The sequence below is a fragment of the Pseudogymnoascus verrucosus genome (genome assembly GCF_001662655.1).
Source record: "Pseudogymnoascus verrucosus strain UAMH 10579 unplaced genomic scaffold scaffold_1, whole genome shotgun sequence".
In the NCBI taxonomy this organism is placed as follows: Eukaryota; Fungi; Ascomycota; class Leotiomycetes; order Thelebolales; family Thelebolaceae; genus Pseudogymnoascus; species Pseudogymnoascus verrucosus.
The window spans coordinates 1,665,195-1,683,780 of NW_017263652.1; the positions used below are offsets into that span (position 1 = coordinate 1,665,195).

The 18,586-nt window shown below is 51.1% G+C and overlaps 10 protein-coding genes across 10 annotated transcripts; 4 read left to right on the plus strand and 6 right to left on the minus strand.

Moving 5' to 3' along the window:
• The first annotated feature begins 16 nt into the window (after positions 1-16).
• Positions 17-1,027, plus strand: VE01_00587 (uncharacterized protein). Its single transcript, XM_018270115.2, has 2 exons — positions 17-203; positions 255-1,027. The coding sequence occupies exons 1-2, from the start codon at positions 144-146 to the stop codon at positions 936-938; spliced, it is 744 nt and encodes a 247-aa protein (XP_018134982.1). The 5' UTR covers positions 17-143; the 3' UTR covers positions 939-1,027.
• On the minus strand, positions 976-2,002 carry RIB7 (2,5-diamino-6-(ribosylamino)-4(3H)-pyrimidinone 5'-phosphate reductase; the record flags this gene model as incomplete). Its single annotated transcript, XM_018270116.2, has 1 exon — positions 976-2,002. One exon carries the CDS (start codon positions 2,000-2,002, stop codon positions 1,178-1,180), a length of 825 nt encoding a protein of 274 aa, XP_018134983.1. The 3' UTR covers positions 976-1,177.
• Positions 2,003-2,051: 49 nt separating this feature from the next.
• On the minus strand, positions 2,052-2,497 carry VE01_00589 (uncharacterized protein; the record flags this gene model as incomplete). Its single annotated transcript, XM_018270117.1, has 3 exons — positions 2,052-2,065; positions 2,124-2,176; positions 2,229-2,497. The coding sequence occupies 3 exons, from the start codon at positions 2,495-2,497 to the stop codon at positions 2,052-2,054; spliced, it is 336 nt and encodes a 111-aa protein (XP_018134984.1).
• Positions 2,498-2,516: 19 nt separating this feature from the next.
• On the minus strand, positions 2,517-3,626 carry VE01_00590 (uncharacterized protein). Its single transcript, XM_018270118.2, has 3 exons — positions 3,248-3,626; positions 3,166-3,196; positions 2,517-3,117 (listed from the first exon to the last, which is right to left on the minus strand). The coding sequence occupies exons 1-3, from the start codon at positions 3,291-3,293 to the stop codon at positions 2,811-2,813; spliced, it is 384 nt and encodes a 127-aa protein (XP_018135067.1). The 5' UTR covers positions 3,294-3,626; the 3' UTR covers positions 2,517-2,810.
• Positions 3,627-3,893: 267 nt separating this feature from the next.
• On the minus strand, positions 3,894-5,177 carry VE01_00591 (uncharacterized protein). The gene is made up of 2 exons (XM_018270119.2): positions 5,035-5,177; positions 3,894-4,979 (listed from the first exon to the last, which is right to left on the minus strand). Exons 1-2 carry the CDS (start codon positions 5,104-5,106, stop codon positions 4,557-4,559), a joined length of 495 nt encoding a protein of 164 aa, XP_018135411.1. The 5' UTR covers positions 5,107-5,177; the 3' UTR covers positions 3,894-4,556.
• A 778-nt stretch (positions 5,178-5,955) lies between these two features.
• Positions 5,956-7,547, plus strand: VE01_00592 (uncharacterized protein). Its single transcript, XM_018270120.2, has 3 exons — positions 5,956-6,233; positions 6,311-7,074; positions 7,155-7,547. The coding sequence occupies exons 2-3, from the start codon at positions 6,323-6,325 to the stop codon at positions 7,528-7,530; spliced, it is 1,128 nt and encodes a 375-aa protein (XP_018135066.1). The 5' UTR covers positions 5,956-6,233; positions 6,311-6,322; the 3' UTR covers positions 7,531-7,547.
• A 461-nt stretch (positions 7,548-8,008) lies between these two features.
• VE01_00593 (uncharacterized protein) lies at positions 8,009-11,045 on the plus strand. The gene is made up of 4 exons (XM_018270121.2): positions 8,009-8,712; positions 8,766-8,912; positions 8,965-9,445; positions 9,495-11,045. The coding sequence occupies exons 1-4, from the start codon at positions 8,387-8,389 to the stop codon at positions 11,016-11,018; spliced, it is 2,478 nt and encodes an 825-aa protein (XP_018135065.1). The 5' UTR covers positions 8,009-8,386; the 3' UTR covers positions 11,019-11,045.
• Positions 11,046-13,664: 2,619 nt separating this feature from the next.
• On the minus strand, positions 13,665-14,754 carry VE01_00594 (uncharacterized protein; the record flags this gene model as incomplete). Its single annotated transcript, XM_018270122.2, has 2 exons — positions 13,665-13,859; positions 13,913-14,754. 2 exons carry the CDS (start codon positions 14,752-14,754, stop codon positions 13,724-13,726), a joined length of 978 nt encoding a protein of 325 aa, XP_018135064.1. The 3' UTR covers positions 13,665-13,723.
• Positions 14,755-15,499: 745 nt separating this feature from the next.
• On the plus strand, positions 15,500-17,349 carry CAP2_1 (F-actin-capping protein subunit beta). Its single transcript, XM_018270123.2, has 4 exons — positions 15,500-15,621; positions 15,697-15,847; positions 15,913-16,328; positions 16,431-17,349. Exons 2-4 carry the CDS (start codon positions 15,816-15,818, stop codon positions 16,820-16,822), a joined length of 840 nt encoding a protein of 279 aa, XP_018135063.1. The 5' UTR covers positions 15,500-15,621; positions 15,697-15,815; the 3' UTR covers positions 16,823-17,349.
• VE01_00596 (uncharacterized protein) lies at positions 16,943-18,173 on the minus strand. The gene is made up of 3 exons (XM_018270124.2): positions 17,933-18,173; positions 17,714-17,809; positions 16,943-17,654 (listed from the first exon to the last, which is right to left on the minus strand). Exons 2-3 carry the CDS (start codon positions 17,765-17,767, stop codon positions 17,139-17,141), a joined length of 570 nt encoding a protein of 189 aa, XP_018135062.1. The 5' UTR covers positions 17,768-17,809; positions 17,933-18,173; the 3' UTR covers positions 16,943-17,138.
• Between the last annotated feature and the right edge of the window lie 413 nt (positions 18,174-18,586).

The window sequence follows — 18,586 nt, forward strand, 5'->3', positions numbered from 1 at the left end:
AGTGTGACTTAGCGATGTAACGGGTAGCAGGGGAAGCAGCCGCTAAATATAGCCACCTATAAACACAACTTCAAGATAACGAGTGGCGATCGTTCAACACCACTTTCTATAAACCAACGACATCCATATTAATCAATAATACCATGTCCGAAGAACGCGCGCAGCGTGCAGCCAACAACAAGTCTCTCAGGCTTATCAAGACTGTACAGTTTAACGCATCCCACTTTGACTGATACAGCGCTAACAAGACGCAGGAGCTCGAAGCCCTCGCAGAACGTGGTTTCATCTCAGACGACCAATATGATACGATAATCAACGCCCTCCCCGCCGAGGCCTCGCTCAACGCCAAACCAACCCCCACCCCAGCGGCGAACACATCCTATTCCGAAGCCAACTCCTCCACAGACCGAAACTCACCCCACGCACCACCCTCCTACCAACAAGCGCAACACCACCAACCGCCTCCCCCGCCTCCGCCCTCGAACCACAGGGAGATCGCCCACGCCGTCGCCCTCTGGGCCTACGTAACCCCCGATGCGCGCGACCTCAACTTGCAGCCTGGGGATGGGATTTCCGTCACCGAGTTCGTGAATGCGGAGTGGTGGATGGGGAAGAACATCCGCACGGGCGAGGAGGGGGTCTTCCCGTCTAACTACATCAGGCGCGAGAACTTCCCGTCGCCGTTGGCGCAGGCACAGCCACAGCAGAACGCGTACTACGGAGATCAGAAGCAGGCACAGCAGTATCAGCCGGGACCGAGCAACCCGTACAATAACCCGGTGCCGCCGGTCGCGATTGCGGAGCAGCCGCAGCAGCAGCAGGAGGAGCCGAATAAGGTTGGGGAGATGGGGAAGAAGTTTGGGTCGAAGTTGGGGAATGCGGCTATATTTGGGGCGGGGGCTACGATTGGAGGGAATATTGTTAACTCGATCTTTTAAGGGGAAGGGGGGGTGCGTTATGTTGATAGATGGAGGGCCGGGTAGAGAAACTCAAATTGAGACACGGCATTGCATATTATACAGCAGAGGTATTATAACGCTCGTGAGACCCTTTTCGTTCCTATCATCTGACCCGGACTTGCTTTCCCCACGTATTATCCTCCTCCTGTTTGTCCTATAGAGTAGGTATAAGCTATCCTCACCGCCAATTCTCCATCCCAACTCAAGATCATCCATCATCACGCCAACGTCCCACAAACCACCACATCCTCCCCCATCTGCACCCACTTCGCGCCCCTCAACTCCGCCGCCGCCCCCTCCCCCCCGTCCTTCACCGGCGCAACCGCCACCCCCCCCTTCCCCAACCACCTTGGCGCAACCGTAACCACAACCGCATCTACCCACCCCTCCCCCCTCTCCTCCAACAACCCATTAATCACCCCCGCCCCCCCCTCAACCATCACACTCCCCACCCCCCTACTCGCCAACACCCCCAACAAATCCCCCCACCCAAACCTTAACCCCCCTCCCTCCCCTCCCTCCTCCTCCGTCGCCAAAGCAATAACCGCACCCCCCACCGCCTCCAACGCCTCCGCTTTCGCGTCATCCACAAACGCCAAATCAGTAACCACCCACGGCGCCCGCGCCCGCCCCTCTTGCGCAAGCTGGAGCACTTTACTCCCCTCCACATCCCACCGCCCGCGCGGATCAAGTATCACAGGCCGCGGCTGCCAGCGCAGCGGGTCGTCGCCGTCTGCCGCGCCGGCGAGGCGGCAGTTAAGCCCGGGGTCGTCGGCGAGGGCGGTGCCGGCGCCGATTAGGATTGCGGAGTGCTTGCTGCGGAGGTAGTGGGTCATTGTTTTTGTGGCGGGGCCGGAGAGGGTGGTGCGGACGCCGGGGCGGGCGGCGAGCATGCTGTCGAGGGAGGTGGCGTAGGTGAGGGTTAGGTGGGGTTTGGTGGGGGTGGTGGAGGGGGATAGGGGCGGGGGAGGAGGGAGGTGGGGGGCGAGGAAGTCGAAGTCGCTGGCTGTCCAGGGGAGGTATTCTGGTGGTGTTGGATTCATGGTGGGTGGTGTGGATGGTTTGGATGGTGAGGTTGGAGGGGTGAGGTGGTCAGTGGAATTGAGCTGGAGCTTTGGGTTAGCGAGATGGCGGGGTAGATGGGGTACCTTTGGGGATACTCACCTGATGAGACCTCTTGAACGAAATCAGCAATACTGCGAAGTTTATCGGCGAGACTGTATTTTAAGTGTTAGCCCGTGTAAAGGTACAGGTGGGTTTATTACTGACAAGTCGATATTTCCAGTTTTCAGGAAATTCCACGTAATCCACAACATACACGAATTAGCGCTGATGAAAAAAATTATGATCGCAATGGTGCTCAGAATGATTTTCGAGTACTCGAAATAAAATTCGCCACGACTCATGCCCGGTCTTGTTCTGGGAATTGTTTTCTCGTCACTGTAGTCGTTGTCGTCATAGTAGAGGTAAGCGTCATAGCAATACTTGCACTCTTTTGGATGAGAGAGTCGAGGATAGGAGGGAGTTTTGCCAGCCATTGTTGCAATTGTGTACTGGTCCCAGGATGAATATGGGAAGAGGTCCTTTTATTTACATTCATTTAAAAGGTGTACATACGTGATCTGGCCTGACGTTGTAACTTCACGGGCTAGCTTAGCCAGCTCACGTCGTATACACCAAAATGTTGGTAGACTAAATTCGAACACGAATTTGCTGATTGCTCCAATTTGCTGCACTCCATTACAATAACATCCGATGCGTAAATCAAACTCCCACTTCATACCGCACGCGCCTCTGCAGCCTCTCCAACCTCTCCATCCGCTCACTCCCCCCACACCCTCCTACCACCACCTAAGCCGTCTCCCCCTTAACCTTCTTCCCAAAAAGCTTCGCCTTCAACTTATCCGCCAACCCCGTCGGATGCGCCTTCCCCCCCTCCTTCGCCACATGCACATTCCCCTGTCCCCCGCGCCCAACATGATGATTCGTATCCTCCTCATCCCTCAGCGCCTCGGCGGGGATAACCTCCTTATCGTTGCGCTTTGCGGCTGCGAGGCCGGGAGAGCCGATGTTGGCGACGCCGCCGCGGCCGGAGCTGTAGGGGCCGTCGCCGTGGTCGCCGGCTACGCCTTCGCGCACGATTTCGCCGTCGGCGTAGCTGCGGGGGGGTTAGTGACAGGATGAAGGGGGAGATGGAGGGGCGTACGGGGTGTCATCGGCGCCGATGTTGCCGGCTCCTGGGAGGGTTGGTTAGAGATGAGGTTTGGGGAGGGGACGGGGCTTCGCACCTCCGCGGCCGTGGCTGATGCTCTCAATCGACTTGCGCTCCGACATTGTGCAGATGGAGATAGGGCTTGTATCCAGTATTGTCTTTTGCTTTGTCTCTTCTTTGACTGCTACTGAGAAGGAGGAATGTAGAGACTTGAGAGAATAAGAGAAGAAGAGAAGGGACGGAAGACCCGAGTAAAGAGAAGGAAGTGAGCAAGGCTGTATGACGAGACTTCCCGCGTGAGAGCCTTGCGTGCAGATGTGGCAAGCGCGTACTAGGATGAGGTGCAATAAGAGTAGAAAGAAGCCTATTACGGGACCTGACAGCAGATGTATATGGGATTAATCGTAGCGACACATGGTAAAGCGCAAGTCAACAGTCTGAATAATGGGTCGGTGGGGAGCTGTGAGTCGTCGTTATCCCTTATCTTTATCTTTCGCCCATTTACCATTGTTGGAGATAGGGCGATAAGGAAAGAGCAGGGGTTGGGACCAAAGCTTGGGGCCTGTTACCGAGTTTAGTGGGGGATGCAGTGGCCCGTACCATGGTGTCTGGTTCGGGATCGAACTACCAAATCTATTGCCGCTCTACCAAAAAGTATACCCCAGATGCAAGTTGGAAATGTCCAATTGCCCATTCACAGTAAGACATTATAGACACATGGTAAGAATGTATGATATATTTTGCGGAGAAACATGCATATGTCAAGTGCACCATGCAGTACAAAAACGTGTCACCCAGCCAGGCACAGCACAATGGTTGGCACCTTGACTATTGATCCTCAACCCGATGGCAAGTAGTATCAGTGATTGGCGTGCACCATTGCATTGCATCTCATAAGGTAAGAAGAAGCTAATCGTCTGTTTTGCTTGCTGATAACAACGCCTGTACCAACAACTCCGTCGAGGCTAAATATCAAACCCCGACATCCCCCGAATAAATGAGAGCCCCAAGACTCTCTTGTCTTTGTCTACCCCCATGCCAATATCAGGCAGCTGTCGCCTTCTACCAAATGCTTCTCCACAACTCCGTCACCGTAGTCGTCAATATCGTCTCCCAATTGCGTGTTTGTTGAGAAACACTAACGGTAGGTGCACGATACCTGGTGCTGCTTCCCACCTTGATCCTCGAATTCAAAACAGAAAGAACAAACGGCCGCCAAGGAGCAAAATCCATATAACGGCCATGGTTTGAGATCGCCGCAGGTGTCCCTCTCCCCATCGAAATGTGAGGTTGAGAGGAAGGCCAGCAAAAACGCCGTGGTCGTGAGGAGCCTTCCCTCGAACATCAACCTCCCCTCACCCCCACGCTAATATGTATCCTCCATCTCAAGCCGGTCTCCTCCTCGCAAACTCCTCCAAGTCATGGACAGTCGCAACACCGAGCACAAACCGCCTACTCAGATCAGTCACGACCGCAAAGTCCTGCGGCGTCTGCCCATCGCTTCCCTTCATGAAGAACGTCTCCAGCTCCTCCAGCGGTGTATCCATCGTGATGACCTTATACGTGTTCGCCTTCCTCCTGAACTTGATCATCGCCGCCGACACTGGGTCCGTATCCTTCACCGTCCCCTGCTGTATCAGCTCGCGCAGGCGTGGTATGCTCAGGTAGCCCAGCAGCGCGCGGGTGTCTTGCGAGACGACAGTAAGGTGCGTGTAGTCCCTCTCGAAGGCCGTCAGGAGCGCATAGGAGATCGGGTCGGAGGGGTTGCAGGAGAGGGCGGAGGGTGGGTCGAGGTCCTCGACGGTGGCCTGGGGGGTCAGTTAGATGTTATCCGCTTTGGGGGTCATTGAGGGAGGTACTCACGCCGCGGTACTTGTCAGACCATTTGGAGTGGAACTGCGACGCAGCCGCCTCGGTGTGGTTTGCTGTAGCCATTGTGTGTGCGGGCACTGTTCCGGGCCTTGACTTTTTGAGTTTGTGAGGTTTTGGGGCTTATTATTGAGGCGGGGCAGGATGTCGATGATGGGATGAGATGGTCTCTGCTTTAGTTTGACGGTCTCGCTTCTTTAGGCGAAAATCTTGAAAAGCCCAGACTTGGCCTATTTATTAATCCGTAAATATCATTTGAAATCAAAGACAATACAACAAATTGGATATTCTCTCGAAATTTTATAAATGCGACTGCATTGTGGGTTAAACGTCTAATGCGGTCTCTTTCAATTGTCATTTCTGTTAATACTCCAGAGATTGGCGGGCAGTCCGTATATCAAGCCCCTACGAGTGTAGGAGAGACCGGCGCCTATGAGAACTGTAAGACAAAGCTTCAAACATGCTATGACTCTATAGTCTCTAAGAAATGGCCATATCACATTCTTTTTCGCAATTATTTCACAAGAAATCGATCTATAGTGTTCAGGGGTAGCTGCGAAAGAGAGAGGCATTCCGACATTTCTCATACATCTTCACGGTTCCTTCACTGTTTAAATTCTTTATTTGTCATATAATACCATCTCATCCATCACCGGAGTCAACCTTATGGGGTCTCGTCAGAAGAAAGCGCAAGTATGCCGTCTGCATGGAGTCCTCTACGCAAAGTGTGGCTCGTCGCCGTATGAAGCCGCTGTTTTTCCGTTCATGATGTGTCCTATACGGCGGCTCAGAAATAGCTCGATTCTGCTCTGGTTATCCCATGGAGACCTAGAGTATGTTCACATATATAGAGTATATGAGGAACAATCATACATAAACATAACTGTGTTGACACTGGGATACCCGATTACGATTGGTCCACTACGTCATTACGTGAGCCATGCACGATCCTACGGGACTCACCTTATCTCCGCATCTTACATGTCGGCACGTCTCATGTTGTTAAACCAACCGGTTTAACTCTCTCCCAATTTACTATTTAAATCTTCTAGAGCTTCAGGGTGCATGTTATTGGGCTGGTACTATAGCCCATTGACTGTTGTGAATCTCATACGGTCACCCAAGTCGTTGACGTCGCCAATCGCCGCACTTAGAAGCTATCACGGCCTTATCGGATAGAGCTGTTCTAGAAAGTGAGTATGAGACCGTTTCTCTTTGGTCTACAACAAGCAATTGGGACGAAAACCGAAGATCCTAACTATTCAATCAGCTCTCAATCGCAATGCCGTCTCTATTCCCGACATCGGACGCGCTCAACAGCGTGTTCCAATCGTCGGGTCTTAAAGCCGATGCACCCGCCCAACCAACACGAACTCCATTGCAAGCGCGTGCTGAGCTCTTCCCGACCTGGTCCACAATTGACGATGCCAAAGACAAGGCCAAAGCTCTCAGTGATGAGGCTGCGCGGGAGTTCGAAAAGGCCAGTGCCAAGGCGCAAGAGAAGACAGGCCGTATCGAGCTCTACTCCGGGAAATACTATGCCGCCTGCTCCTTTGGTGGATTGCTTGCCTGCGGCTTGACGCACACATTTATCACGCCCCTCGATCTCGTGAAGTGTCGTCGCCAAGTCGACTCGAAGCTCTACACGGGTAACTTCCAGGCCTGGGGTAAGATTGCCCGGGCTGAGGGTTTCCGGGGCATCTACACCGGATGGGGCCCAACATTCTTTGGGTACTCGGCACAGGGCATGTTCAAGTATGGTGGATACGAGTACTTCAAGAAGACATACAGTGACGTTGTTGGTCCAGAAGCGGCAGTAAAGTACAAGACCGCAGTGTACCTGGCCGCATCTGCCTCTGCAGAATTCATTGCTGACATCGCGCTCTGCCCCTTCGAAGCTATCAAGGTCAGGATGCAAACCACCATGCCACCTTTCGCTACGGGAACATTCAACGGTATGAGCATCATCACAGCCAAGGAAGGCTTCGGCGGGCTCTACAAGGGCCTATACCCACTCTGGGGCCGCCAGATCCCGTAAGCTCCACCCCTCCCGCCGTCCCGCGCCTACCTTCCAGGCACCCCACCCTTTCCAACCCCCGACTAACACCCCCCAGCTACACCATGATGAAATTCGCCTCCTTCGAAACCATCGTCGAAGCGATCTACGGCTACCTCCCTGGCAAGAAATCCGATTACGGCAAGGCCGCCCAAACCGGTGTCTCCTTCACCGGTGGTTACCTAGCTGGTATCCTCTGCGCTATCATCTCGCACCCTGCAGATGTGATGGTGTCGAAGCTCAATGCGAATAAGCAGCCTGGTGAGGCGGCTGGTGCGGCTACCTCGCGCATCTACAAGGAGATTGGGTTCAGGGGCTTGTGGAACGGGCTGCCGGTTAGGATTGTTATGATTGGAACGTTGACGGGGCTGCAGTGGATGATTTATGATTACTTCAAGATCGTTATGGGGTTCCCGACTACGGGGGGGAAGTAAGGGGCGGATGATGGGTGTGGTGGGTGTGGTGGGAGGGAGTGTGTCTGATGGGTTGGGTTGTGGAGTGTTTGAAGTGGTTCTCAAATTGAGTGGTTCCGTTCAGGGTGCCTATTAAGATATATATATCTCATATCTCTCATTCTTCGGTTGCCTTGCTGTGAATACCGCTGTTATGCATGCCTGTACTTGACGATTCTGAGGATTTCACGATTCCATTATTTCACAATTTCGGATAATGTGTCAGGACCTTCGCTGTTGGTTGCCAATTTTTAATGGTCCGTGTTGAGAATAAGGGGCTATGTAGCTGTCGTGAAACAAATGCCAGTCGGATGAACTAGCATGGATGTATTTCGGCCGATGAGCCCGAACGAGTGGTTTCAAACACCTCCGGTACACGATAGTTTCGAAGGCCATGCAGGAGTCCTGTGGCTTTCAGAAAGCCTGGCTTCTCTCTATGGCCATTGCAGTAGTGTAATACCTTCGAACCAACCTCATAGCCGCACAAGGCTCTTGCCAGGATTCCAAAATCTGGTGACCGTCCGAACTCAGTGTTGTTACAGTAAGCCACAGACATGGGTGCTGTAGCAAGAGCCTTAGACCTTGTTTACTACCTGGTCGTTGGAGTTGTTAACTGTCGCAAGCAACGCATTTCGACCTGCTCCAACAGCCACGCTGCAGATGCCCCGCAGTTGTGTTGGTTCTGGGGTAAGAAGCTGCAATCCAGAGATCGTGCCTATATATACAGCCTTGTCTTCTACTTCTCTAATTGCTCGATATCTTTCTTTCTTTCGTTCCTTCTTTCTATTCTTTTGTTTACGTTTTAGACACAAGCCCGATTCGCCCTCTGCTGATCATTATGAACGCAAGGCAAAGAGAAAGGCAAGGCTTAAGAGAGCTAGGAGTAGTTTTCGTGAAAGCTATCCTGCCAGAAAATTTTCCAACGCACCTTCTCAAAACATTCCAGAAAATCAGATCCTTCAGAACGATCGATCTCGCTACCTTTCATTTAAGCGACCCATCAGTACTACCTGAACGAGTTCTCTGGAGAAGTGAAATAACGAATCGTGCGAAGAAGATCGTTAAAATCGCCGAGGTTCTCATAGAAGATGCGCCTGCCGAGATGGGAGTGCGATTCGACTTGGAGCAGAAGGTTCTAAGCCGTTTCAAGAAGATCATCGAGTGGTAAGTTTGAATGGTGCAAACTTTAGCCTGCGTATCTGATTAAGAGTTCGAAGCCCATCCACGGCCTGCAACAGGCGGTTATGGAGGTCAGAAGTAGAAGTAGAGGTGGAGTTTCCGGGTCCCATCGCCGAAAGTCTGATAACTCGACGGCAAGGCCGTACACCATGCCAGTGCTCGCCGGGTGAGAAAAAATCAGACTTGTAAGTTTTCAACCTGAGCGATTGTTCTTCGTTATACTGACGATGCATAAAGCAACAAAATCTTCTCAAGCCGGGCAGACGAAATGACCTCTTTCGATTCCGATAAAAACGATTCCGAGAAGAGCATAAAGAGAAGGCGACCTGACCGCATCCTCGGGTTTCAAGAAACGGGCAGCTTCAGTAGCCGGCTTATGAAATATAATCTGATGGCTGGACGACTAGAAAAGGAAGCTGGCCTCGAGACTATATGGGAGACGGTCCAGAGTACCGTTTTGAATCACAAGGGAAATTCCCTTTTCTTTCCCTTTCTTATTATCGAGGCAAAATCAAGAGTCGGCCAATCTTTCGATGATTGCAATATACAGACTGCATTACCAATTTTGAAAATGTTGAAAATACAAGAGGGCTTGCAGAGGGAGTCTCAAATGACCTTAGAGTATGGAGGTCCTTTAGTCTGGTATATAGCGTATAGAGCCGAAGACTGGCGTCTGTCGGCTTGCTATATCTCCGAGAAGCCTGATGGGCCATTATATGTAAGTTCTGCCTCTTCTGTAGGTATACAATGTTTGTTAACTTATATAGGAGATTGTAACTCTTTGGACTGGGCTGTTGAATGACCTGGAGAGCACACTTCAGCTCCTTCTTATTATTGACTATATATTCGACTGGGCTCGCGATATATACAGGCCTTCATTAATCTCCCAGCTTGAGAGACTTGCAATTGGTCCCTCAGAGGACAATGACCGTACCTGCGATGATGATATCTCTAGAATTGAAAGAGACAGCGATATTCTCTCGTTAGCCTATCCGAAGCAGACACTCGCCTCGATAAAGAAGTCAAGCGTTATCAAAGATTGGGGGGCTGCTGTTGAACATGATACTGAGATCGTACCTGATGAGGAACGAGATCTTAAGAAGTGGGCGACTCACGATTCGAATTTCGGTGTTTTCCGCCCAGCATGTACTGTCCAGAACTTGTTTCGATGCGTTTTCGTTACGAAGGCGAACATTGATGCACTTTTCTCCACTGTAACTAAGCAATCCGCTAAGAATACGCTTGCAAAAAATGCATTATATGCTCTAGATCGATACACCACCGTTTTGGTATCAGAGGATATACTCGACACGTTGGAAGAACTCTGGACAAACAGAGCCAGACCGAAAACCCCGCAGCATACTGTGGAAACACGTCTTTTTGCATCTATTGTTTATCATACGGTTGTGACAAACTACTGGGCACTCCAAAGGATAATCTATTGTCTTGTACTTGACGAGGAAGCGTTGAACTATGTGAAGAGCTTTACCGCACGAAAATCCCCCCCTATGCCTTTCAAAACTGCCAAAATGTTTAGGAAGAGCAATGCAGAAGCCTTGATAGGTTCCTTGCAAAATCAGTCTATTCAACAAAATCTCGCATCAGCTTTGGCTTCAACAAGACAAGTATTACACGAAATAAGCACTGGCACTTCGTTGCCAAATTCCTACGCTACCTTCGAGTTTGTCGATATACACTACTGTCAGGCCGGATGGGGCCACATAGAGACATATGAGGTGATAGATAAAGTATATCGTCGGTGTGAGAAGAATTCCGAGGAACCAACAGAGCCATTTCTTCGAATCTCTCACCAATGGAATTCACTGATTAGTGACGCCACTAGTCCGACTGTCGCATCATACTTTCCGAACTCTGTACCTTCAACTAATGAGCAGTATGTTCTAGTAGCACAGGACATGCATGGAGAGAGGCAACGTCTTTGTATATACGTCATTCCAGGTCCCACGGAAGCAATTGAGCGACTAGGAAAGACTTTGCATAACGCGGCTGAAATTGATGTACTCTACAAGTACTCTCTGAGAAGTGGTAGCTCAAATAACTGGAAGGAAGTGTATAAGAAGTGGTGGACGACGGATTCTGAAAGCTGTCAGCAAGAAATCAAGCAATTTCGACAATGGAGACACGAAGTGCAAGATAAGCTCCCACAGAGTCTTTCTGCCATCACAGAGGCCGAAAGCAGCCTCAAGCGCCCTTGCGAAAACGGAGAGAGTGGCGATGCTTTGACTATCCAGAAGAGAGTCAAAAGTTCAATTATAATAATCGATGATTAGGCCGGGAATGGAGTCGTTTGGTGTAGGGTTATAGTTATTCTTATACTAAATACTTTTATTTCACACACTCAACGTATGCTGATGCAGAGAATTTTTTAAATGAACAAATTTCTAGTTATCGGATGAAAGACCCTGGTTTTGGGTAGGCACACGCCTCATTCCATCATCGTGCTAACCACTGAACCCTTTGTCTGTGCTAACAGTGCGTAGAAAACCTTATTTAGGATGTTTTCCAGCACTGCAATCCGGCATCAGTGGTTTAGTAGGATAAATCCACGGCCGCCGGAAGTCACATGATGGAACTATGAGAACTGTTAGAACTCTTACAGTTCTTATAATTCCCACAGTCCCCTTTAGCACGACACCACTATATAAGTAGATAGTTATTTATTAGTATAGGAGCTTCGTGCTAAACTCAATATAGTATTTGTTATATACTGTAACGTGTTTTAGGAAAGCCTTCGCGTTTGATCCCCTGCCTCCTCTAATAAGTAAACCAACGCAACGAAACCTCTATTGAGTCTAAGACCTAGCGTTACATGCAGCTGGGCTAAGACAAGTGCTTAGTATGGCAAGGACAGCACGATGGCGGAGAGGAAGACTTGGAGCAGGGGTTGCAAGACTGATTCAGAGAAGGGGGGTAACCAAACGCTCGATGAGGGGTGCTGGCAGTGTGGGATGAAGGCATGAGAGTAAGTGGCGGGGTGGCGGGTGGGATACACCATGGAGCTGGGGTAGTTGCATGAATATGATTACAGGACGGTGAATTCAGAGCTCTCCTATTGAATCGATTTCTAGTTTGTGATTAAGAAGTAAATGTGAATTCTAAGGTGAATGTGCTAGGAGATCTCCTCTAAAGGCCGTGATTCCGCCCTCCCACCGCATCGCTTTGAAACACCAAATACCTTCGATCAAGTCAAGTAATCACAGACTGACGTTAAACTGACATTTATTCAAATCTCTATGAATAAGAACTAGCAAAATTTCCAAGTATAAAAGCGGAGAAACCCTCCTTTTCGTTTTATGTTTTACCATATTTATTCATCATCCTGAAAGAACAAAGACTCGAACTATAAACAAAGACACACACACTATACAAACAAACAATCAATCACTCACAATGTGTCGTCCCATCGTACAAATCTATGGCGGGTGCGGGTGTTCCCATTTAGTAGGCAAAAAATACTGTTCGTGGCGCAAACAGCATGGTGCTGCTGTGCCGTATGGGTTGGTAGACGAGGAGTATGTGCTGGAAGCTTGGTGTTTGGTTGAGGATGCGGATTTAGATAAGCCGCTGGAGATTAGAGACAATGGCCGGTGTCCAAGGTGTGAGCAGATTGCCCAACAGTGGGTGTTGGTTTAACGGGGGGTGTAGGAGGGTTGTGGTTATAGGGGAACTCTGATATCGTTGAATTTAAAAAATATGCCACTCTATCATTTCTGTGTGTGTTTGACTGCCAAGGATCTTGATATGATAATGAGATCCATGAAAGTGATAGATGCGATGCGACTAACCCAGGAAGATTTATGCAGAGCTGATCATAAAGTGAGACATTTGTAATCAAAATTTAGAACAGCGTTTGAGTTTGACCTCATCATATAAAATACCCTCTCTAAGGACAAACCGTGGATGAGTGAATCGTTCCTTCCCCGAATAATCAAAATCCCCTATAAAGTGGAAAGAACGTGTGATTGCTTCTTCCCTGAATAACCAACCACCACCACCCCATATAGAGTCGGAAAGAGCGTGTCTCACCCCTCCACCGCTCCTTCCTTCTCTTCCCACAAACAAGCTTCAAAACCAAACATACCGCATCACCAAGACCAGTCAGTCAACTACAAACCCACTCTCATCAGCAATCCACCTCATAATACCCCACACCACACCACACAGCACCGCAATCCAGCAACGACAATGTGCTACCGCAGCTGCATCAGCTACAGTGGCTGCGGCTGCGAAGTCCCGCGCTCAACCCTCAAATGCGAAGAGCGCATGAAGCTAGAGCAGAACGCTAAGACGAAGGGGATGACGACCGAGGAGGTGACGAGGAGTAAAGTCAGATGTGATTTCGAGTCTGTGGTTGAGGATGTGCAGTTCCGATTTGGGGTTTGCCCGGGATGTGAGGACCTGTCTAGAGATGACTGGGTGATGGGGAAGGGGTTGCTGGGTAAACTCTAGTGTTGGTGAGTGTGTGAGGGTATGGGAGGGGGGGAGATCAAATTGTTAATTCGTTCTTAGAGCTTTGTTTGCTGCTAAACTCGCCAAATATCCTGCAGCTTGGCATTCATAACAGCTACTGCATAGCAGTTGATGAGTTTCGTTCTATTGAGAGGTGTATTCATGCGAGGATTTTTAGTGTACCGCTGCAGAGGAGTCTTGGGAGACTGGGATGGCATCAGAGTGTGGTGACGTGGAAGAAAGGGGTTGTTGATTTGCTACGATTACAAGTATGGAATAAACGCAGCATCTTTACTACTCAAACTCGGGATATGCATGTGATAAGTGATATTTCTGATAGAAAGGCCCTTCCATATATGCCTCTTTATAATGGCTACGCACCCGCTTGGGTAAATGGGAGACGGGCGTAAAGTTAAAAATATATACATATGCTCGACTATTGGCATCAATAGCCGCCACAGCAGTGGTATGAAGCGATTTAAAATATGATACGAGAATCTCTCCCACCCGAGACAAACATAGTCTGTTATACGACGGGCCATCCGTTGCTCCAGGTGAGCTTGTTCCATCCAAAGAGGTATGCGCCATCGCCGAGACCAACGTTGGTATTGGCGTAGTGATAGTAAAGCACAAGGCCCAGGCTCGAGTCAGTGAAGACACCCCTACAATTGTTAGCCATGACACGCTGATAGCAATGAGGGAAGAGGAAACTAACTGTCCACCAGGCCCATACACAGTTCCGTGCGACTCAAGCAACACGCTGCCCCCACCATTCTTGCAGTCCGCGCCATTCTTGTCAACAAAGCCGCCTGTAGCGCTCGAGCTCCTGCACATCATGATCTTGTACTCTGCTCCCGCTGCAGGCTTGCTTGTGTCATATCCACAGCAAATTCCCTGACTCCACGTGAGGTAGTAGTATCCGGCATTGTAGAAGATGAAGCTACCCTCGCAGGCGTGGCTGCCAGATGGGTTGTACTCGATCTGGTAAGCGGCCGTGCCAGCCGTCTTGGTAGCCGCGGAGTTCATAGCCACTTGGTAGATATCGCCCCAGAAACTGCCGAAGGAGAGGAGATAGCTGGTTCCCACCTGGATCAGGTTGGCGTCGATGGCGTTGTAGGGCTTGGAGGAGGAGCTGGTGACGCCGATCGCGCCCTTGTCGGTCCAACTTCCTGCGTCCATTGTCGAGCTGGTCGCAAGACCGATCGCCGAGTTCTGGCTGCCGAAGGTGCTGACGGAGTAGTAGAGATGGTATATATCGCCGACTTTGTGGACATCTGGGGCCCACATGTCTGTCTTCTGGCCGGCTGTGGTGATGCTGGTGCCACCGGGTAGGACAGAGCCCTTGATGGTCCATGGGCCCGAGAGGGAGCTCGAGGTGACGATCTCCATGCCGCTGCCGGTGTTGAACTTGAAATAAAGCCCATCGCTGGAGCGTTGGATGACGCTGGGGTCGTGAGCCCAGCAAGCACCAGTGCAAGCTCCAGGGTTAGAGTATGCGCTGACAGACTGTCCGAAGACCGCCAGGAGCGAGGAGACGATGACGAGTGGCTTAAACATGGCAGCTAGATGGCTAAGAAGGCAATGGGATAATGCTGAGACCTGACAAAAAGGGAGATGGATTTACCTTGTGCTTTATAGAAAGTCTAAACGCGCACGGAAGAATAGAAAACGCAAGGAAGCTGCTATACTTACCATTCGTGGGAACGGCACTGATCGTGGCAACCAGAGATCTAAAGGCCGTAGGGGAATTAGCAGTCTGAAATATATTAAAAACTCCGCGCGTTAATGGCTACCGTTTCTACAACCGTGCTTTGGTGAGCACATATCGCGGAAGGACTGGTTGCGAAACATGTAAATGCGGTCTAAGAAGACCAGCATCTTACTGGTGGTGGCAAGCGTATAACATATATTGCACGCCGTGTCATTTCCCCGCACTGCACTGTAATATTAGTTGTGTAGTTATATAGTTTGGACAGGAGAGAAAAGTGAGGAAGAAACTATACATACTGTATTTGAAGGCTTGGACACCAATTCCACCAATAGCCCATCGTTACCCCAGAGCGGCACTTTTCCCCATAATGGCAGATGATCTATGGTACAGGACCACGGCACCTTTATGCTAAATACCAGCTATAAAGTATATTTCCGAGTGTTGAGGAACTATAATTGACCGGCCGGCTCATGCGTATCCTATAGTATTTAGAGAGCAGAAGACGAGTGATGGTTGAAACGTACACGGAGAAGGTGGTGAAGGTCGCAGGGCAGTTTCACACCAAATTTGGCCCTCAAATATGCTGTAGTACCAAAGTCTGAAGAAGGATTGTGCAAAACAACGGCGATTACAGCAACTACAATTAAATCATAGGCATTCAATCGCTTGGGGCTGTAACCAGTAAGCCAAATGGAACTAAAGAGATAAGTTCTGTAAGTATAAATTGCAGGTATTGATCCAGCTATACCCTCTCTTCGGACCTTTGCCAACCACGTCGCTTTCCCCAGCATTCGCTTCGTAGCCTGGCGGTCTGGGAACCTCGACCCCTCCACCACGACCACAAAGTCTACCTTCACAGCTCCAAACCTCCCCCTCCACCCCCCCAACAACCCCTCCAACCATCACCATGGCATCCGTCGACCAATTCGACAGCGCGCTGTAAGCTCTCCCTCCTCTCTCCCCCCATCCCCACCTCCAACCCCGCACTAACACCCACCCCCCAGCGACCTCCTCCGCCGCCTCGACCCCAAACACACCTCCACGCACCTGAACTCCCTCATCGACCTCGTCCCCGACCTCACCGAGGACCTCCTCTCCTCCGTCGACCAGCCGCTCAGCACACGCTGGTGCAGCAAGACCAAGCGCGACTACCTGGTCTGCGACTACAACCGCGATGGCGACAGCTACCGGTCGCCGTGGTCGGGGGAGTTTGAGCCGGCGCTCGAGCAGAGCAGCGAGGGCGGCGTGGATGAGGGGGCTGGTGCGGGCGCGGTGCCCAGTGATAGGGTGAGGAAGATGGAGATTAGGGCGAATGAGGCGTTTGATGTGTATCGTGAGCTGTATTATGAGGGGGGGCTGAGCTCGGTGTACTTCTGGAATTTGGATGATGGGTTTGCGGGGGTTGTGCTGCTGAAGAAAGGTATGTTTCTGCCTGGTGGTCTAGGTGGGGGATGAGTGCACGAGATACGAACGACGGGGAAGACATTGGGAGGGCTGGAACTTGGCTAACAGTATAATGCAGGCTCGCCCCAGAACAGCGGCTCCGAAGGATCATGGGACTCAATCCACGTCTTCGAAGCCATCGACCGCGCGCGCACCGCCCACTACAAGCTTACCTCGACTGTGATCCTGCACCTCTCGACCGGGACCGACGCGCTGGGTGACATGGACCTCTCAGGCAACATGACGCGACAGATCGAGGCGGACCTAACAGTCGACGACGACGGGAGCCACATCTCCAACATCGGCAAGCTGGTCGAGGACATGGAGCTCAAGATGCGCAACCTGCTGCAGGAGGTGTACTTTGGCAAGGCCAAGGATGTGGTCGGTGACCTGCGCAGCGTGCAGAGCTTGGCTGAGGCGAACAAGGAGAAGAATGCGCATAGGGAGATGATTGATTCTATGAAGAGGTAGAGGGGAAAGGGGAGCGTGCCGTGATCTGTATTTATTGCGAGCTATTATGGGGCGTTTATAAACCGAATTCTGTGGTCTCTACGATTTGTTGCCAGATGGCGTCATTGAAGCATGTCACCGCCGATTATATCTCAAAAAAGATGTCCACTACGTGTCCTCGGGAGGTACTTGGGTATTCTCGATGGTTTTTAGTTATAACCTCTAACCCACGCGGTTTCTAGGGTAACCCGCTAGCAATGAATCGCGCAACCCATATGTGCAGTCTGCCTGTCCGTCTGTCCACCCTACTCCATCAACCCCAGCGTCCAGCGCCCATCTAGGCCTTTGGGCCAGCAAAGTCGTAGAAGATCCTGACCTTCAACACCTCGCTCCCCTTGGTGATGACCACCTTCCTGGTGTAGTACCTGACGCCGTTGAGCTCAGTGAAACCCCAGACCTGGATAGCAGTCCAGCCATTCGTCTTGCTGACAGCGGTAGTCAGGATGTGCGGCTCGCCGTTGGGGCCAACCCTCTCATCGAGCCATCCCTCCTTCTGGAACGAGTCCAGGGCATCCCAGTCAGCGCCCTTGTTGTCGAGCCACTTGGTCTGGCCGGTCAGCGGACCGAAGACGTGGTCCTCGTGCTCGCGCTCGCTCCAGTTCAGCTCGCGGTGCTCGGCGGTGCCTTGGATGCCGCCGGTGCCGGTAGACTCAATGTCGATGATGGTGAGGCCGTCCACGACCTTCTCGGTGATGGAGAGAGTGATGGTCGCGAGGCCGATGGCCTTGCGCTTGAGCCAGCCGACGCCCTGGAGGGTGAGGACGGGCTCGGTCGCGTCGGAGAGGGTCTTGTTCTGGGTGGTTGTTAGTTGTGGGTTCGGTGCATGTGAGAGGGATGGGGGGTGTTGCGCACAAGAACCCATTGACCGTTCAGGTTGGCAATCGTGTATTCAGCGGGAGCGGCCATTTTGAGGATATTGGTCTAATTCTTTCTGGAAGTCTTGAATTTCTAGGTGTAAAAATGAGCTTAGATACGTTGTTTGAGCAGATGAGACTTTTTCTCGTGGTAGAATATAAGAACTGGAAGAGTTGCGAGGGTAAGAGCGAGGGGAGATGGAACGGTTAAACGTACGATGATGAGCGGTGTTTTTCGCAGGAGAGGACAGAGGATGGAATGATTTTAGAGTTTCCACAAGCAGAACACACCCCATAAAACTGCGGTTCCACGCATGCATATATGCATTGCGCATTTGGCGCGCGCATTATCGAGAGGATCGATGCCCCAGGTCCAAAACGTCACCGAGGCTCTCTCTCACATGTCAGAACGGTGCCTGGGCGTTCACCAGCCTTACCGCACGCAGTGTGTGTGTGTGTACCGCGCGGAGGGTCTTCGCTGACTTGTGACGCCGACCGAGGATGCGATTCGATGCGGGGCACTCGGGGTCATCATTGTGGGGTCAGTTCCCAACGTCCGACAATATGAGGGGTTGGCAATCTTCGGCGCACGCCATTGGGCTATATGCGTGTAATGCGCTACCTGCATACGCGTTGGTACTGTCGATGGTCGCTTGCTAAGTTTCTCAAGGTGCGGAAATGCGCTCTTAACTCGGTAATACTTCCTTTTTATGCCTGACGCGTGAAAAGCGAGTAGGAGAACAACTGGGGATAGGCAGGTTCTACTATGGTCTGTCCCCAGTGTTCTGCCAGGCCGGGGCAATTGTGGATTGGGATGATCCGGGAATGAGGGATGGATGGGATTCTTGGCACGTGTGGGATTATCGCGGGG

Bases quoted from the DNA above. Each gene is read 5' to 3' on its own strand.
- VE01_00590 (XM_018270118.2), bottom strand. From the start codon at position 3,293: ATGTCGGAGCGCAAGTCGATTGAGAGCATCAGCCACGGCCGCGGAG. The intron at 3,197-3,247 runs GTGCGAAGCCCC...CAACCCTCCCAG, and splicing joins CATCAGCCACGGCCGCGGAG to GAGCCGGCAACATCGGCGCC. The intron at 3,118-3,165 runs GTACGCCCCTCC...ACCCCCCCGCAG, and splicing joins ATCGGCGCCGATGACACCCC to CTACGCCGACGGCGAAATCG.
- VE01_00593 (XM_018270121.2), top strand. From the start codon at position 8,387: ATGAACGCAAGGCAAAGAGAAAGGCAAGGCTTAAGAGAGCTAGGAGTA. The intron at 8,913-8,964 runs GTAAGTTTTCAA...CGATGCATAAAG, and splicing joins GGTGAGAAAAAATCAGACTT to CAACAAAATCTTCTCAAGCC. The intron at 9,446-9,494 runs GTAAGTTCTGCC...TAACTTATATAG, and splicing joins AGCCTGATGGGCCATTATAT to GAGATTGTAACTCTTTGGAC.
- VE01_00591 (XM_018270119.2), bottom strand. From the start codon at position 5,106: ATGGCTACAGCAAACCACACCGAGGCGGCTGCGTCGCAGTTCCACTCC. The intron at 4,980-5,034 runs GTGAGTACCTCC...CTGACCCCCCAG, and splicing joins GGTCTGACAAGTACCGCGGC to GCCACCGTCGAGGACCTCGA.
- CAP2_1 (XM_018270123.2), top strand. From the start codon at position 15,816: ATGGCATCCGTCGACCAATTCGACAGCGCGCT. The intron at 15,848-15,912 runs GTAAGCTCTCCC...CCCACCCCCCAG, and splicing joins GACCAATTCGACAGCGCGCT to CGACCTCCTCCGCCGCCTCG. The intron at 16,329-16,430 runs GTATGTTTCTGC...AGTATAATGCAG, and splicing joins GGTTGTGCTGCTGAAGAAAG to GCTCGCCCCAGAACAGCGGC.
- VE01_00592 (XM_018270120.2), top strand. From the start codon at position 6,323: ATGCCGTCTCTATTCCCGACATCGGACGCGCTCAACAGCGTGTTCCAA. The intron at 7,075-7,154 runs GTAAGCTCCACC...AACACCCCCCAG, and splicing joins CTCTGGGGCCGCCAGATCCC to CTACACCATGATGAAATTCG.
- VE01_00596 (XM_018270124.2), bottom strand. From the start codon at position 17,767: ATGGCCGCTCCCGCTGAATACACGATTGCCAACCTGAACGGTCAATGG. The intron at 17,655-17,713 runs GTGCGCAACACC...ACAACCACCCAG, and splicing joins TGAACGGTCAATGGGTTCTT to AACAAGACCCTCTCCGACGC.
- VE01_00587 (XM_018270115.2), top strand. From the start codon at position 144: ATGTCCGAAGAACGCGCGCAGCGTGCAGCCAACAACAAGTCTCTCAGG. The intron at 204-254 runs GTACAGTTTAAC...AACAAGACGCAG, and splicing joins CTCTCAGGCTTATCAAGACT to GAGCTCGAAGCCCTCGCAGA.